General features: G+C 36.4%; 1 protein-coding gene across 12 annotated transcripts in view; it reads right to left on the bottom strand.

Moving 5' to 3' along the window:
• The window catches only part of CCPG1 (cell cycle progression 1), a 32,678-nt gene that overhangs the window by 10,187 nt on the left and 3,466 nt on the right, over positions 1-19,025 (bottom strand). For 4 of the 12 annotated variants that reach the window (XM_041123725.1, XM_041123719.1, XM_041123724.1 and 1 more), the window contains exons 1-9: positions 18,980-18,998; positions 17,475-17,546; positions 10,818-10,932; positions 9,771-9,850; positions 9,372-9,579; positions 8,308-8,403; positions 4,970-5,224; positions 4,107-4,118; positions 1,325-1,446 (exon numbers count right to left, since the gene is read on the bottom strand). In XM_041123725.1, coding sequence (XP_040979659.1) covers positions 1,325-1,446; positions 4,107-4,118; positions 4,970-5,224; positions 8,308-8,403; positions 9,372-9,579; positions 9,771-9,850; positions 10,818-10,932; positions 17,475-17,534 — 948 coding nt within the window. In that variant the 5' untranslated portion in view covers positions 17,535-17,546; positions 18,980-18,998. Of the gene's footprint in view, positions 1-1,324; positions 1,447-4,106; positions 4,119-4,969; positions 5,225-8,307; positions 8,404-9,371; positions 9,580-9,770; positions 9,851-10,817; positions 10,933-17,474; positions 17,550-18,979; positions 18,999-19,025 lie in introns of those variants that run through there. The other 8 variants (XM_030014348.2, XM_041123726.1, XM_041123723.1 and 5 more) reach the window with 5 other exon arrangements.

The following is a 19,025-nucleotide window of genomic DNA, read 5'->3' as shown; positions in this document are numbered from 1 at the left end:
ATCACCCCTTGCTTGTATTGGTTTAACTAGCTGAAGGATAGTAAACTGGGTACATGAATTCTAACATGTTAAAAGGAAATGAAAATGTCTGGGTTTGCTGTTGATTTATGTTCAGCAAACTGGGTTTACAGATTACAAAACCAAATACATTAGCAGAAGCAGGGGCATTCAACAGTTGGGACAGAAATTCAGGAACTGATTTTGAACCAAATTTGTTGCTGAAACCATGTGTTCATGTAACTATATCCTAACACAAAAGGATCTCCCCAGTCTCTTGGCATCCTTGACAAACTCTAGAACTAAAGGTATTGAATTATGTATAAACGCTGTTATCAGTAACATAAAAAAAAAAAAGATACACACACACAAAGCACTCCCTAATCTTCTCTCTGAATGATCTAACAGTAAAAAACTAGAAGTACAGGTTAAGTATTTAAAAAATTAATAGCCACTTACAATTTAGAAAGCAAATGTACAAAACCTGTAGGTTCAACCTATAATAGGTTTTTACCAGCATGTTCTACTTCAGCTGTCTTCATTACTTGTGTTCAACTCTGGGGCCCCCATAAGAAAGATATGGACCTGTTGGAGCAAGTCCAGAGGAGGGCCATGAAGATGATCAGAGGGCTGGAGCACCTCTCCTATGAGGATAGGCTGAGAGAGTTGGGGTTGGTCAATCTGGAAAAGAAAAGGCTCTGGGGAGACCTTATAGCAGCCTTCCAGTACTTAAAGGAGGCCTACAGGAAAGATGGGGAGGGACTCTTTAACAGAGAGTGTAGTGATAGGACAAGGGGTAACGGTTTTACATTGGAAAAGGGTAGATTTAGATTAGATATTAGGAAAAAAATTATTTACTGTGAGGGCAGTGAGACACTGGAACAGGTTGCCCAGAGAAGCTGTGGATGCCCCATCCCTGGAAGTGTTCAAGGCCACTTGAACACTGAGCAACCTGGTCTAGTGCAAGGTGTCCCTCCCCATGGCAGGGGGGTTGGAACTAGATGATCTTTAAGGTCCCTTCTAACCCAAACCATTCTACAATTAATGACAACCTGGCATTATGTCATAGGGAAAGAGACAGTCTGTGTCCAGATAACTCCTAGACAACATACCTAAAAAACAGTATGTTTAAATACATTCCAATAACAAATTTCATCAAAATACAAAATCTTTGTCAAGAATTCAGGGGAAAGAAAAATTATGTTCTCAAAGAACTTACTAAAGAAAAAAAGGTAATGGATTTGTGTGATAAATTAATTTCACTTTGTGTAAACTACACATATAATGACAGAATAACCCAATGACTTCCAGCTAAACTCATACCTACCCCCACTTTATGATGCAATTTATCTCCTTGCTCTTGTTGGCACTGGTAAAGGTCATCTTTCATATCTTTTAATTCACGTGTCTTTGTCACCAGCTGCTGACGTTTCTGGATCTGTATTGTACCTACAAAGATTAAAAAAAACAAACCTTTGTTTTGATAGTCTGACTTACATTAAATAGTTAGAAGAACAGACAAACCTAAGCATCATCTTCATTTTCTCTGCAAATTCAACAGCATTCTTACCTTGCAATTTCTGCCCAGTACTTACTAGTAACTGTTTAGCTGTAACAAAATAAAGATTGTAACACCAGATTGGTACATACTGATTCTGTTTGTTCCAACAATAAACAGTTTCTCAAGTGGACCCAAAAATGCGCTATTACACTGTCTTTTATTTGATAACAAATGAAGGAATTTTGGAACACTACGTAGAAATAAGTTAGATACAAAACAACAAAAGTTATGCAGGAAAGGATATATGTGACTTCTTTGTCGTTTTTTTAGTAACATGCAAACCAATCAGGATAAAAGGGAGACCATTAGTCCATGCATTATCCATTTCAGAACTACAACTTTTACTGCTAAATAAAGTTACATCAATAAGAGGATATTAGCACAGTATTTAAACTGTCATGCAGAAACACAGCTACTACACACTGCTCACAAGCAGCAAGTAGTTGCAGGCCCTATCTTGTCATTCTTATCCATGAGTGAAGGCTAAAGAGTAAGCAAATATCCTATCTTTCAATTGTCAGATAAAGGCTGAGACATGATTTTTCTGAAAAAAATATCTTCATTGTACTAGCCACCAATTTTTTCCATCAAATAAAACCTCTTTACTGGTACCTCCCTACGTATACACATGTTCTGTAAATCCTAACACTGATGTAGGTTTTATTTCTTTGCTTTTAAGAGTCTCTTTAATTGACTCTACAGCAGATGGCAATAGCATGTTTTAGGCATTTCTTTCAAAACCAATGCAGCATATGCAGAGTTCTATTTCTGTATTTAAAAGCAGGAGGATGTATTATTAAACAGAAGAAATTCTATAAATGCTATTACACTAAGGAATTTTTTGCGCTCTCTTAATTTCTATTTAATGTATTGTCAAGTATGAACTTAAAAACAGTGCTCTATTAAACCAAGTTGAACCTCAATAGTTCAATTCAGCTAAGGGAAAGCAATGTTTTTACAGCAATGATTTCAAATTTGCAGCGTCCTAGTAAACATTTATTGGAAGCACAGATCCTTGCATAAGTGAATTTAAATATACTGACAGTAAATTTGTTTTTCATATTTATGTTTTATAGATACTTTTGAAGAAGTCCATTGATCCTAAGAATCTAAAGACTGCATCTGAAATCATCATTTAATGTAAATGTTTCGTGTTAAGAGGAACATGAATTACAAAAAATACTTAAAATGCTGTTTCTGTGCTTATCGAATTGTAATTTAGATACAGTAAGCAAAAATGACATTTAGCAACACCGAAAGGGTATCAAAGACACTGAAAATGCACGTAACGAGGTACCACTCCTCAGTAATTGGTTTGCGTTTCCAGCTGGTACTCTAAGTCACCTTATGCTTCAGATTCTTTAAGTAATCTATCCAAATCCCTAGCATTACAGTAATATTCCCTTCTGCAGATTCTGGTTAAAGAAAAAAATTAAGTATCTGAATGTCCATAAGGAGACATGCTTCTGGCAAGGGCTTCCTAACTTTAGCTTTTCCAGTTACCCCTTTTCCTGGAAAGCTTGCCCTCCTTCACATCTCCTTCCTAGAGCATCATAAAGCCAGTAACTCAGTTTAATGCTGATTAGGATACAGTTATTGATTAAAACTTAATCATAGTTGCTTTCTACATCTTTAGAAGTCTTGAAGGGGTCCTGGAGCTCTAGCTAAAGAGAAAACACCTCCCTGATACTAATACAAAAAAAAAAAAAAAAAAAAAAAAGAAGAGTAATTTCAGAAAAAGTAACCCTTTCCAATCCTCTTACACAACAATTAGCCTAGCATTAAAAAACTGCTGTGGAAAACATTCATTCCAAGCTGAATTACAAAAATGCAAAGTAGTCCTCTAGGGACATGGATTTCTCTTTGCAAGTTGGTGTTTAAAATAACCAAACAAACAAAAAACAGGAAGATGGAAATCAGTTTGATTTCCTTTCTAGTTATCACATAACCATGAAGAACTTTCACTTGAAGAAACAAAAACTAAAGCCACATGGACTTGCCTTCTTTCTGCTGAGAGTGCTGTCATCACTGCCATCAGTGACGAGCATTTTTATTTAGAAGTACAGACTCAATGAATGAACAAGTCAAAGTGAATCTCTTAATAAAGATATGACCCTGAGTACATTTCCAAAATGTATTTCTCATCCATAGATCACAAAGTTCTTTAAAAGAATAGTATTTATCATTAACCCAAATTTAAACACTGTAAAATGATTAACAGAACTGAAACCTCAAGTTACCACCACAAAGTACTATCAAAGTTTAGTCTAGTCATTGTGCTCCTCTGCTTCTAGTATGCCAATATACATCAATCAGTTTTTACACCAGCTACTACTACCTGCAGCTGCTAAATAAAAAGTATTTTACATAACTGCATTAGTCATTTCTATAATACTGCATACACTAGTAATTCTTAAGGCTTAATTTTTTTTTTAAATGTAAGTATGCATACATATATGGATGTGTGTGTACACATATACACACACAATTTTAAAAGTCAATCTGAATGCAAGCATAGCATCCACAATACATCACTCATGACTCTTACCTTCAGGTTTACCTAAGAACAAAAAAAAGGTAATCAGGGTCAAGTGAAAATTAGTATAAATCTCAAAATAAATGTCAAATTTAAACCCCTAACAATTAGTCAAAATCAAATTCAATTAGAATCTTATTCCCAGTGTCAAATTGAAGGCATATTTTCATAAAAAACTAAAACCACTCAGGAAAAATTACTATTAAAAACAAATGCCCTCTATCATTTTTATCATAACACATGTATCTTAGAAGGTCAGGATTGCACTAGGTAGATTTAGATCTGGAATCAGTTCTTCTGTTTTGTTAAATGTAGTAACAAACTGTGTAATGCTTAACTTTAGGCAACGCGCTGAACACAGGAAAATCGCTGCTATCCTGGATTCCCTAAGCCACTCTGGAATTGCAAGGACAACTACAGCGTATTTTTCTCTACCAAAGAGAGAAAAACATTGATACTTTGAACTCCTGTATGCCTTGCTCCTACATTTACCAGATGAGCACATATGGAACAAAAGCTTGAAATAACTCTCTGAATGCTGTTAGAAATGGTAAGCACTACCACAAATATATTTCAAAAGAAAAGATGTGAAAAAAGAAGGGTACACACTGCATTACGAGAACAACAAGAAATTCTATCGGGAAGGGCAACCAAAAATTAATTTCTTTTTATTTACTTCAATTTTAAAGTAGTGTATATTAAATTGCACCACTGAAGGGCCTCCCTATATTATCCATACATTAGCAGTGGTTTTTTTCTCATTTTTGGGTTTAGATTGCTAGCAGAGAACAAGAAAAAAAAAAATCAGTCTCACATAAAATGGTATTTGTTATGTAAGATGTTGATTCTATGTATTTTGTTTTCTATAAACTCACCATAGAAGTGTCCAAAGCCCATGCTGATTGCAATCACCAAAGCTAGTACAATGCATCTGTTAAGGCCACTACTGAACTGGCGTTTGTGCTGCTCTTCTCTGGGAGGTTCAGATTCCGGTTCAGCAGGTGACCCACCCTCAGCCTCAGAGCTGGAGATCAGCCTCTTCTTAGCCCGACGTTTTCGTATTGTGGGACTGGACGGATTGCTAGTTTCATCACTACTTGATTCATCATTGCTAGCCTGAGATGAAAAAACTGAAACCCAACACAGAACAGTCTTTAAAATGCATTAATTGTTGTTTTGAAAATCAGTTTGAGTACCAAAATCCATCATATAAATGCCAAATGTATTTTGTATAAATCTTGGAGAACGTTAATAAAACAAAATAAAAATTTTCAGTGTGATAGTTTATGCTGGATATTATGCAAGGAATGCTTGATCTCTGAAGTTAAAAAAATCATTTTTTAAAAGGAAAAAGATAGAGATCAAGAAATCACCAGCAAAAAAACTGTACAGCACTTCCCCACACCTTATCATTCACTCATTAGAAAGTATTTCGTTTAAGAGACAATCCTGCCTCTTAAAGCATCTACATGTACTGCTTCTGTAAATTCTTGTGAAGTAGAAAGGTTAATTCAGTTTTCCTTCTCTTAACAGACATTGAGACTGAACTAATTAATAATAAAAGAGCAACATAAAGGCTTGCTAAAAGAAAGCTTCCTAAGACAGACATGGTTTTACTATATTCTCTCAAAAAACTTAATTCTGTGATCTACAAGCAGCTGCAGAAAAACTCCATTAAAGGTCCATTAATGTATTTGTTATAAATATTCAAAGCTTTGCATTGCAAATTTATTTAAATATGTAATTTTGTTTACTTTTAATATCTACCATATACTATCTATTAACATCTTTACCCATCTTTCAAAAAAGCCATTTTCAACCACTACTGCACAGGAAAAGAACCACTTGGGTGCTTCTGTGTTTGTCCCTCCCTAACACTCTGAGTCCAAAACTCTTCTATACCTGACTGATGTTTTGGAAGATTGAATCGGCCGAGATTTGAGATAAGAACAAATTCTAACCATAAAAAATATCTTTAATACCATTTTTGTAAAATAGTATTTATGATACCATTTGTATGTTCATGTTCCTATGGCCCAGAAGCCATATATTCTAACTGGGAAAATAACAACAAAGCTGTAATTGCTTGTTGCTATTAGTGGCACAAATGCGTGCTGCGTGTACTGTAAATAAATTTATATAACCCAGTATATAAGTAATGATTATTTAATCTCCCTCCTTTGAAAGCATCATTTTCAAGTGTAAGGCAAATATCAAGGGGAAGCAGCAGCAGGGTGAAAAAGAAGCTTTCAAATACTTATGTTCATGTACCTAATTCACATGCCTCAAATAGATTCAATGTGATCAGTGAAGCCTCCATCACATGACAAAGTGCTCCTGCTCAGACACTAAATTTGATGCCTGCAATTACACAATGCTAATGCCCCTTCTAGAAATATAGTTGTTTATTCTTATATCAGAGATCACCACTCAAATGCAAAAATATAAATACAGAGTTACTGTCCTTGAACATTTCACAACTGAAAATCATTTGTTTGGGCAAAGCCACACACACATCACTGAACAGACAAGAATACCAAGCAGTGCTAGCCGTTAGCTATAAAAAGCATTACCAGTTAAGATTCTTCACTTAAAATAAATTCCAACTTAATAGAAGTGATTGCATCAACCCCAGAAAAGATTACCAATTAGTATCTGGAATACATGTCTAATTTCTGACTCCGTGGACAAGCAACATGTCAGATAATGAAAGATAACTTCCCCTCTTACTAAAAAAATCCATTTTAGTCCATTAGTCAAACCAGACTGACCAAGCAGACATTGCAATAAAGACAAATCACTTAAACAGCTACTTGACATGCAGGTTCTTAATGAATTTATATAGCTTGGCAGAAAAGGACACTATTTTAGAATCAGTCATTTAAGCAGACCCATACTTCCCCAATCCTGGACAATAAAGACAAGCATTCAGAAATTAGTCAGGAGAGAGGTATTTTTAGTAGAATGCAGACGTCAGACATTATAAAGGATGATACAGGACATACTTCATAGGACGGGTGTTGTTATTGCTTATTTGGTTTTTTTACGTTTTTTTCAACAACCGAAGAAGCTTACACATGGAATACAAAAGTGGTTAAGGAACAAGCTGCTTCTAGCCAAATGGGAAATTCTTTGATATACACTGGACGGCAAAGAATAGGAAAGGAAAAAAAAAAAAAAAATAGACAATTGGAAAGCAAAGAGAGAAAGCTGTAAGACACTTAGAGCCATTCATAAGCACTTACTGGCAAGCTGTCAACAGCATTCATTACATTTTCAGGCAAGAATGACACTGCCTTACAGCTGCTGTAAGAATTCAGTACAAAGCTCTACTCTAATATTCACAGGATGAAAAGGAGTATAAATGAAACAAAGTGTGACCACAATAGCAGTCCAAAATTCTAGCTTCTGCTATGATTTTGAAGTGTCAGATCTACACTAGAAACCAGATGAAGTAACAATATCAGTTAAGAACGTGATTTTCTTTGACGTTTCTGCACAGACACAACTCAAGCCTAGATGCAGTTTGTTTCAGTACGAGTGCTTCTGCTAGTTAACTTAATTCATGAAGCAATATTAAAACATTTCTGTTTGCATGGTGAAGACAGCCTAAACAGGAATTGGTTTGCAAGTAAAAGTGGCAGAAAATCCTTGTAGAATGTTTTAGTGCCTACATTAGGAAAATCTGAAGCTCATCCTTTTCCAACACAACAGAAAACTCAACAAGAAGCAGGCGGATGGCAAAGATTTCCATTGCCAAAAAGTGGCACGAAAATTTTGACTGCTAAAACTTTCGCATTTAAAATAAATGCAAAAGTACTCCAGACATTTTCTATGATACTTGGTCAATCAGATGCACAGCACTAAAGACCACGCTGAAATCAGCTTAAGTTAGAAGGAAGAAATTCTTTTTGCCAGTCATACATAGATTTGGAACCCATTCATTTAAACTGTCAAAGCATACATATTAAAATGTATTACAAAGCTTACTGATGCCCATTCCAAATTTACATGTAAGTTTAACATTTTTCAAAAAAGCAAATAAAACACTGACAGCTTAGCCAAATTCTTCAGTGAGGACTGGCTTTCATCATCTGTTTGGAATATCACTACTACAAGATCAAGTCAGATTGCTACTGATAATTTTAAGAACACTCCATGCAAGCCATAAGCAATCAGCTTTACACAAGCTGATCAAATTTAATCACACCACCTTGGAAAGGAAGACTGCGAGACACATGCTCTTTCACCTCATTTCCCCATCCCCTTACACAATCAGGAATCTTCCTCAGCTTCTCCAGCCAACTGACTTTTGTGTACAAAAACATGGGGAGGAAAAAAAAAAAGCATTTTTAGAACTCAGCCCTAAAAGAAAAAAGAAAGTCAACTAAATTTAAATTAAAAATTAAGTCAAGTCATCCAGAAGACTTAAAGAAGGCAACAGCTTTGTTACGAATCATCACTGGTCATTAGATGCTAAGCTGTCATTTTCTGATTCCAATAGATACTATGCAGATACATGAACGTTTAACGATGTTTTATTCTACTTCTAAGATAAAACAGTACTTTAAGAAAAATCCTGCTCTTGTAATAAACTTACTTTGAAAGGTAAAAATCAGTAATACAAGAGTGTTATAAAGAATAAAGAGAACAGAAAAGATTACAAATAAGCAGCCAAACAGAATTAAAAAGGAAGACTAGAGAACTAGAGAAAAGTAACACAACAGTAAGTTTTTTTGATTGAGTTTGTTGGGTTGTGGTTGGTTGTTTTTAATTGGCCAAATATTCATATCCTTCCTCCTGAATATCATGCATTGCGTATTTCTGCCAAGTACTGGGAGTATCTTAAAAAAAATATGTATATTCTATGTAGCTATGAAGGTAAGCTGCTATTAGTCATCATGACCCCAAAATCAATTCTCTCCCAGTTGCTAGTCGTTTATGCCAACTCTATAAAAGTCAAAAAAATTGCCAAGAGAAATTCTACAATTATTCTGTGAACTAAAAGAAATTTTAATTCTCCAAAATATTCTAGAAATATACTTTCTATTTAGAATAGTGAACACTTAATGGGAGAGAACGCTTTTAAACAAGAAGATTGCAGATTTGGACAAAGTTTTAGAGTTAGGGCAACTAGAGTTGTCCTAGAAACTGCAAATACTTGAACAAGACCTTTTTTTTTTTCCCTCTCCACACAAAGAAGGTTCCCTAAGCAAATTTTTTTTTTTTCCTGGTGACATTTTTGCACACAGTTGCTTAGTAATTTATTTCTCTTACCAGTCTCTAGATGGGAAAATGCATATTGACTGCTAGAGGAGGAACCCATGTTAAAATCCTCTGAACTTTGAGCTTCTTCACCATCAGCTGGAGCTTCCTCCTGACTTTGAGTTTCTTCTGGTTTTGGAGCTTCAATTGTAACAATGTCAGAATCATCGCTAATAGTTCCAATACAGGACCCATCATCAGGGATTTTTTCTTTCTCTCCCTAGGGAAATGGACAATGTAAAAAAATATTCAGATACATAAAATATAAAGTAATTTAAAAAAATAGCAAGAATTCTTAATGCTTTTAAAAAAAAAGAAAAATCAGTATCTTTATTTTAATGCCTTCAAAACGTTGCTTGGCATTGTCAGATGGGGCTTACAGAAGCTTCTGAATAGCATAATATAATTTACCTCTGGAACTGCATGAGTTTCCTCAAATGCAGAGAGAGTATTATCTACCACTGGTATCTCTCCGTCATTGTTGCACTGAGCTATATAAATAAAAAGAGGAAAAAACCAAACATGGGATTAAAACCAGTAACCACAAATTATGCCCACTCCCATATAATATTAAAATATGTATAATTGTGACATTTCTATTATGTACTCATATCAGGGAAGGTTTTCTAAAAATACACTAAATCTCATTTTTAATATTCCTCTAACAAACATCAGAATCCCATTTGTCGTTATGTAATACAATGTTTTGGAGGATACTTAAATTCAAATCCTCATATTGATCATAATGCAAGTAACCTATAAATGAAAAGCACAATCAGATAAAACCCAACACTATATTGTAAGTTGATACAGAACGTTTGTATGCTAGGATAATTAAAATATTTTCCAGATAGTCATTGGAGTTTGAGTGTCTTGTCCTGTTTCAACAAGGAGATGTTATGAATTTGGAAACACGGCCAAGCTCAAATTTAGTCAACTGCACACTGAACCTGTCACGTCTGTGTTCTCATACCAATATTAATAAATTGAGCATTAAATTTAGTAATTAAAATGAGTGGATTTTCATTATATTGATATGCACCAGACTTCACTTCCAACTCAAGAAATGCTAAGACAGTGCCACGATATTATTTTTTAGGTGTAATAGCATTGATGGTTCCTTCCAAATTACTCTTATTTGATCAATGACATTATTAAGGAATATTTGTTTTATCAATAGTACTTCTACAAACTATCTTCTAGCAACACCAGTGCATACTATTCTGTAATGCATCTAAAGTATTGACAAAATGAAAGACATTCTACTCATTTCATCTATTTCAAGAAAAAATGCTTTTTTAAAGTTGATGACTGATTATTTTCCATAACACTGATGAAGCAAGTACTTTGACAGAGGCCTACAAAGTATACAAACTCTATTAAAAATACTAATTTTGTGCCAATGCTACAACAGATACTTACCAATTTTATTGAACTGCTCCTCTTTTAATATCTTACCTTGCAAATCAATTGGTTGCTCCTCTTCTTGCAAAGAAACATATTCTTCTGAAACAAATTCATGGTTATCATTTGTGCTTCCATTTTCTGAAGTCACTGTCTCTATGTCAGAACCCTGGAGTTGAAGAGTTTTAAGAAAACATTACTGTTACTGGGATTTCCATCAGTAAAGCAGAAGGAAAGAGTTACAAAGAAAACAGAACATTTATAATGAAAACGGAAGAGAAGAATAACCTTTAAAACTGAAGATGATTTTAAGCAAAGAAAAGCAAGAGAAATACCAAGTAATTAACTAGAGGGAAACAACTGTTAGTAATACTTATGACCATGACTGAAAAGGGCAGAGGACAAGTCTAGGGGTGGGGGAAGAAAAAGAAAAAAAAAAAAAAGGCAATTTAGGCATCAATTAACGGCTATGCTAAGTATTTTAAATAACTATGTTCTATTAGCTTTATTAGACCTATTTATTAAATAGACTTTAAAGAAACAGAGGAGGTTGTCAAATGAGTTTTGAATATGGAATCTAATTATTGCACATATGTCCATGTATTGTATGTAAATACACACACCCTCCCCAAAACAAAATTTCAAGTGTACCACCATGAACTCTAGTAAGTACTACTACCAGGAAAAAATAAGTATAACACTACTCCATCTCAAATTTGAATGGCTGTCTTAATAGTACATCTCTGACACCAGGAAAACAAGTATTTATGCAATCTCTAAATTGGATTTCTGTCTTTAATCCACAAAGGAGTCTTAGTTATTAGTTAGCTGCTAGTCAGCAACAACCTCAGAACAAAACAGGAACTAAAGATAAACGACGCTCCGAGACTGCAGGGCACTAAGGGCAAGCAATACAGTTGACAACTCTAAATATTTAATCTTCATATTGTAATTTTTGTTTAAAAGAACTGATGGAACACAAGTAAGGTTATTAGAAAACTATAAACATGAAAAACATAACTGAAAAATACTAAGTCACTCTGAAAAATACTAAGTCACTCTGATCCATAAATAACTTGAGCTGTTTTTGTAAACAGAGATAGTTATTTTTGCAATAGCAGGTGTGAAATTACAGTAGTAGTAATACTTCCAGATCAGTTTTCCCAGATGCCTCATTTCAGGACTCAAGCAAACATGTATGCTTTTGTTTTTAAGAGGAGACTGTACCTCAGGAAGATTACATACCTCAAAAAGAACTGCATAAGATACATTCTACAATCACATTACAAAGTTCTGTTCCTTTTTCAAAGGCTTCACAAATTAACTGCTTTAGTAATTTGACAAATACTTTGTATTTTTTCTTTTGACCACTTAAAGTATCACAATTTTAATCTCAAATGTTTTGTAGAAATTCACCACTGAATTATAATTAATTTATTAAAATCGGAGTGAAATCTCAGGAAAGAAAATACAAAATTATTTGGGGGTTTTGGCTTGGTTGGGTTTTATAGATAGGTATATAGATTTATTATGTGACAATTTTTCTCTGGTGTAATAGAACCACTACTTTCATTTCTTAAGTTGTGAAGAAGAAAGAGAGTAACAAAAACTTAGTTTGCCCAGGCTCCACAACAAGGCAAACATCAGGAATATAGCTTAAAACAGATTAAAATTTTAGCTAAAATACCAAGAAACTGGGCTAGCTGAGTACAAGGTAAGCCATCCTTTTTTAAACATGTGCAGTCTGGTCTGATTGTCTGAACTCTCCAATTCACTTCCTCTGTTGCTAGACCTCCACGACCCTTCCATTTCATCAACAGCAAAGAGGTTGAGAAAGGATATTGTCTCCTCACTACACTCCTTTTCCTATACTCCTACACAAAATTAGCAAATCCTTTCTGAAGAGTAGTCCAATGATACACAGCATCACTTCTCTGTTCAGATATTAAATTCAGCATACACAGCTGTCAGTTGTCTGCAATCACAATCTAGCCAATTGCTATTTCTTGCCCCTCTTAACTCAGTGCCATTGTAAATGGCAAAGCAAATCCAGAAACTGATTCTCTTATGTCATCATCAATACAGGTCACAATAATATGTGAGAAAGTAATACTATAGTATTCCAAATTTGCCTAATCCTTAGCTCTACCCTCTTCCTAATATCCACATCATTTCCCCGAAGTATACAGTAGTTCACATGTCACCCCCTCCCTGGATAACAAGTGTGTGAAGGGTATCTAGCCATCCCATTCACTCTACTTTGTTAATCAGGGAAGAATAACTGGGAACAGAAAATCGCTACACCACAGAAATCTGTTCTGCTTTGGCTAGACAAATCCCTGCCTTCCTATAATCTTGTATTATGTTAATTTATTTAGACTGCATAATTCATTTTCAGTTACAGTGGAAAATAATCATCTCAAGTATTAAAATACAGCCTGCAAGTCACAGCTGAGTAACCCAACCGTTGTAGCCACCTCCTAAATCCTTTAACTTTTATTCGAAGTCTGTAAAGTCCGGCAGCCTGTGCACTCCTGTATCCCACTTGGTCTTGAGGACTGGAGTGAGTGAGTTTTCTGTTTCTCTTTTGGTGATGGGATTCCCAACTTGTCATCCAACCCAAAACAAGAGAAGGAAAAGAAGTTTTAACCATCTCTTAAATACCACCTTGCTGCCAACAGAAATGAAACCATAGCCCAACATTTATAAGTCACAAACCACATCTCTTGCCCTTCTGAAACTGAACCGAACTTTCAAAACTTGAGTATAATGACAAGCTTGTAATGGCTTGCCTTTCGAATTACCCAGATTTTCATTATAATCTGCAGAGAGGGGAATGTGCAGTGAAGGAGAAACAGCTGATCACTACCCATTATCTCTTCCTATTATTTCCTATTTTCCTCCTATGAATTTTCCTCCTCAAGTACTGTTCCCTGAAAACGTTTTGGAGCAGGCAACAAGAAGATAAAGCCAGCCAATAGGTAACACTCATTCCAGGAAAACAGTTAACCCATTTGCTCTGAGGATTCTGGCTCAATAACCTGCTCAGTTTACAAGTCAATGCTAGATACTTAAAAAAACAAAACAAAACAACCCCACCACCCCCACTACTACACCCACACATCAGCTAAGATCTGAAGAGATAAAAAAATCCTCAGGACTAAAAGAGAAAAGTGTATTGGAGGTCCACACCAAGAGGTGGGGCCTCTCGAGTTTCTGAGCAACTTAGGCCTGCCTTGTTCACTGCTAGGGGAAAGTAAGACAAAACAGTAGTCTTATCTAACTTTAAATTGTCTACACCTGAGCAAATTGTTGAAGGCACCTTTACAATCCATACAGTCAGTGGAGTCGACAGCAAGTCATTTGATCAAATATAAGTGCTGACCTTAGCGTAAGAATTACCGCTCTCTAGACTCCATTGATTGTATTGATTTAATTTCTACAATGCAAACTTAGAAACCATCATATTCAGATGCCTACCCTGTAGACACCTAGGCAACAATGAACCCACACCAACAGACCTTTAATTGCTTCACTTTTTTTCTTTTGTCTCAAGCTTTATTCTACTAGGAATTAAAAATTACTTTTGCTTTAATAAAGCCATTGTCAGTTTATACAACTGGCCAAACATCAGAAAATAGGAAACACAGACACACAAATTAAACCAGGGCTACACAGACATAATAGTGACTTTACAAATAGCTGTATCTGAAGACTCAATCAAAGAATGAGGGAATTCTAGCATTTCATCCCAAATAAAAGTAATAAATGAAGCTACAGCAGAGATCAAAAGATGGACAGAAACATAAGTGAAGCTATACAAATTTGATAGAGCTGCACACATCAACTGAGTAGGTCTTAAAAGACAACAAGTATTTTAAACCAAGAACAGTTTTTTGCCTTGCACACAGTCTGTCAGCTCTTTCCACCTGCTGCCACACAATCTACCATCACAACTTCCTTACACAACAATTAGATTGCTTTTGTATATTTCCTTATGGAAGATACCTCTTCAGTGACAGTTTGCCCCATGAAAAAAAAAAAAAAAAACCACCAACATTCTCTTAGTTGCTGCCACTAGCTCAGCCCTGCACTGCCATATGAATTCCTCCTCCAGAGGATGCCAATATCCAGGTTATTTCTAAGTATTTTATGCCTTGCACTCTCCTGCCTGAACAATAGGGCCAAGGAAACCCAGAACTCCAATGTGAATTGCAAAGAACTTGTGCTAAAACCTGCAGTGAGTCCCTGGAAAACACAAAAGACAGTCACTTCACAAGTCAATCCTTCTCACAGAAGAATCTCTTACTATCTCCAAGCCTTTCACGCTGTCACAGTTTTCAAGATCCTCCAAGTGTAAGTATAGCAAGCCCTCACCAACCATCATTTTAAGCTCCAAGAAGCCTATACTTCTCATTCCTGACCTTACAGTACAGATGTCAGGAAAGCTGCCCTGCCCTCTCATCACCTTCATTTCCCAATGAAGGTAGTAAAATGTTGGCATTCCTTTACTCACTGTAGCTTCCCCCAGATTCCACTTGAGGCAAGAAAGCCTGGGAAAACTTCAGCATCTTGGCTATGGAATACATAATTACATACTCTCTGTCACTTAGCCCTCTCCAAGGGATTTCCAACCAGTCTTTGCAACACTGTTGATTTCTGGAGACCCCAGACCCTCTAAACTCCCTGTATCTTTCCTTCTCAATGCAGAACAGCATTCCACTGTGGTGGCTTGACCCCGGCTGGACACCAGGTGCCCACCAAAGCCACTCTATCACTCCCCCCTCCTCAGCTGGACAGGGGAGAGAATAACAAAGGTCTTGTGAGTTGAGATAAGGACAGGAGAGATCACTCACCAATTACCATCACAGGCAAAACAGACTGAACTCGGGGAAATTAATTTATTACAAATCAACCAGAGTAGGGTAATGAGAAATAAAACCAAATCTCAAAACACCTTCCCTCCACACCTCCCTTCTTCCCAGGCACAACTGCACTCCCGGATTCTCCACCTACCCCCCACAGCGACGCAGGGGGACGGGGAATGTGGGTTATGGTCAGTTCATCACATGTTATTTCTGCCGCTTCATCCTCCTCAGGGGCAGGACTCATCACACTCTTCCCCTGCTCCAGCGTGGGGTCCTTCCCACGGGAGACAGTCCTCCACGAACTTCTCCAACGTGGGTCCTTCCCACGGGCTGCAGTTCTCCATGAACTGCTCCAGCGTGGGTCCCTTCCATGGGGTGCAGGCCTTCAGGAGCACACTGCTCCAGCGTGGGTCTCCCACGGGGTCACAAGTCCTGCCAGAAAACCTGCTCCGTGGGCTCCTCTCTCCATGGATCTGCAGGTCCTGCCAGGAGCCTGCTCCAGCGCGGGCTTCCCACGGGGTCACAGCCTGCTTCGGGAAACCCACCTGCTCTGGCGTGGGGTCCTCCCCGGGCTGCAGGTGGAGATCTGCTCCACCGTGGACCTCCCTGGGCTGCAGGGGGACAGCCTGCCTCACCGTGGTCTTCCTCACAGGCTGCAGGGGAATCTCTGCTCCGGCGCCGGGAGCATCTCCTCCCCCTCCTTCTCCACTGACCTTGGGGTCTGCAGGGCTGTTTCTCTTACATATTCTCACTCCTCTCTCCAGCTGCCATTTCTGTGTGCCCCACAACTTTTTTTCCTTCTTAAATCTGTTATCCCAGAGGTGCTACTACTATCGCTGATTGGCTCGGCCTTGGCCAGCGGCAGATCCATCTTAGAGCCGGCTGGTATTGGCTCTGTCGGACACAGGGGAAGCTTCCAGCAGCTTCTCACAGAAGCCACCCCTGTAACCCCCCCCCCCCCCCCCACTACCAAAACCTTGCCACACAAACCCAATACATCCACACAAATGGAAGTGCTTAAAATGGTGCAAATAAGACCCAATAGCTCTATGCGCATCTTTCTCCAAACTGCCTATGCATTCTGTAAGCAGAGTGAGGCAATACAAAATATTAGAGAGAAGCAGCACATCTTACAGATGTTTCTATGCCAGTCCTCAACCTCCTGAGCTCAGAGGCTCAACTCAAAGACAGAGACTGTTCTGGTCAAGAACAAAAGCAATTGGTTATGCACTAACTATAGCATTCGCATGAGCCTTGAAAATGCCACCTTCTAATATTCTAGTCATTGAGAATAAACTTGTCCATCCTATTTTTTCATAATGAGAAAGACAGAATGTAAGGACAGAGGGCTGTTCCTAAACAGCAACTGTTGAAGCTAGGATCAGATTATCTTAGTGGTAGAAAAGACTTGGAGAAATCATGAAACCATTCCCTTCTCCATCAGATATTTACTTTTTTTTTTTTTTTTTTGGCAGGGTTGGGGGGATTTGGAAGGAAAAGACCACCTATATTAGCAACAACAGACAAGTTACATAGAATGTCAATGCTTTCAGGGAAGATGGAACAGAGGAGAGCATCTCACTAAAATTTTAGCAATTCTTCAAAGTAAAACCTTTGTAGAAAAAAAATGTTTATTTTAAATAACAAAATTTGTATCAGCTATAGTAAAGGATACACATTTTGAAACAGTAGGTTTATGTGTTCTTATTTATAAAACTCTCTTCTATATTCTCTGTTAATATGCAAGATCCACACAAAACAAAAACTACAAAGTTGAAATAATATTTTACTGCATATGGCTAGTCTTAAACCGACAGAACTTTATTAATTTGAGATTGGGTACCTCATGATTGATGACAGTCCAGCCACAAGATGAATCACTGTCACTGGAATTTTCAGACATTTTCACAGCACACTGCAAGTAAAAGTAGATTCTTTTAACATGCAAGATATGTAATTTCACTGCTCTCTTGAAAAAAAAATAAAGAAAACAGAAGAATCCAAATCATGATGTTACAGAACACTATACTAACTCACAAATTGTTATTCTGGAATTAAAAAAAAAAAAATAGACGTTTAGAAAGAAAATATATTCTTTTGTATGTTTCCTATTATCTTTTTTATACTTGGAGAAAATATGGCTTTGCTAGGTACACACCTATTTTAGCCAGACAGAAAGCTCTTAGACTAGCTAAAACACACACACTGCTAGCCAATAAATCAATAACCAAGTTTAAAATTCATATTAGCATAATTGTTTAAGACATGTTTCAGTAAGTTAAGTCATTTCTGAATCGTGACATGCACAGGAACTACAGTTTATTCAAGAAAAACACCATGGTTTTTTTGAGAAGACACGGATTAGGATCTTTTGGAACTAATTCTCTTCAGCTACTGAGCAAAACAATGTTTCATGTTTCTTTCACTCCTTTAAAGTATTCTCAAATATACTAATTCTGAAGAAAATTAAGAAAGTACCTGAAGAATACAAAAACAAAACGAAAAAAAAAGAAATTTTACTTGTTACAACACTACTGCATGACTTCGGTAGTTATTTTCAGAAGAGAGCTGTCTGGCTGCAGCTGCCAGTTTATTTTTTCTCCCGTACCAGGCATACAGAGTATTCATTATTGTTACGCATTCAGATTATTTTTTAAAGTTCTTAACTAACAGAAAGACTTTAAAAAGAAATTTAATGCATTTCTTGTTCCTTAAAATAAAAATATATCAAGTTGCTAAATAAAACTTACTATAGATTTATCTTGGGAGAAAAAGACCTTCCCAAAAATATAACAATTTCCAATAAATTGTGTGTTACATTACACATCCAATGCAACAAAACAGCAAAAGAAGTCATGGTTCAGTAAAGCCTCTATAAAATGATGATTATATTGACAAAGCAGAAAGTTCAGAGAACTTCAGACATCTGCTTTATTTCCCACACCGAGTTACTTCCGGTAAGAACACAAAGAAAAGCACCTATATGTTTATACTTATTTACTCTCTACTTTATTATCAATCCTGTCTCTACTCCCAGTTTGTTAACACAGAAAATATACACAAACCTTGAATAAGAACACCTAAATATGCCAGTGTGGCTAGAAATTTGCACAAATAAATACGAAACTTACAATTCCATTTAGGTTTCTTACAAAATATGGTAAACATTTGTCTCATATCTCTGCATTATGGTAGTTATCATATATTTTTCTAGTATAACACTTTTTCCTCATCAACTTCAACTAATGTATTTGGAGTTCCTCTGTAAAAAAGGCAATGGTGACAATCACAACCACTGTTTATAGAGCAAAAATATTCACTAACAATTAACTTAGGTATCAAACTTACAGAGAAGCTGCATTTCCATTTATTATAAAGCCCTGCTTTGAATATG

Source organism: Aquila chrysaetos, chromosome 5, assembly GCF_900496995.4.
Source record: "Aquila chrysaetos chrysaetos chromosome 5, bAquChr1.4, whole genome shotgun sequence".
Taxonomy (NCBI): domain Eukaryota; kingdom Metazoa; phylum Chordata; class Aves; order Accipitriformes; family Accipitridae; genus Aquila; species Aquila chrysaetos.
The sequence above is the reverse complement of the archived record's forward strand: the minus strand, read 5'-3'. Positions and strand labels throughout refer to the sequence as shown.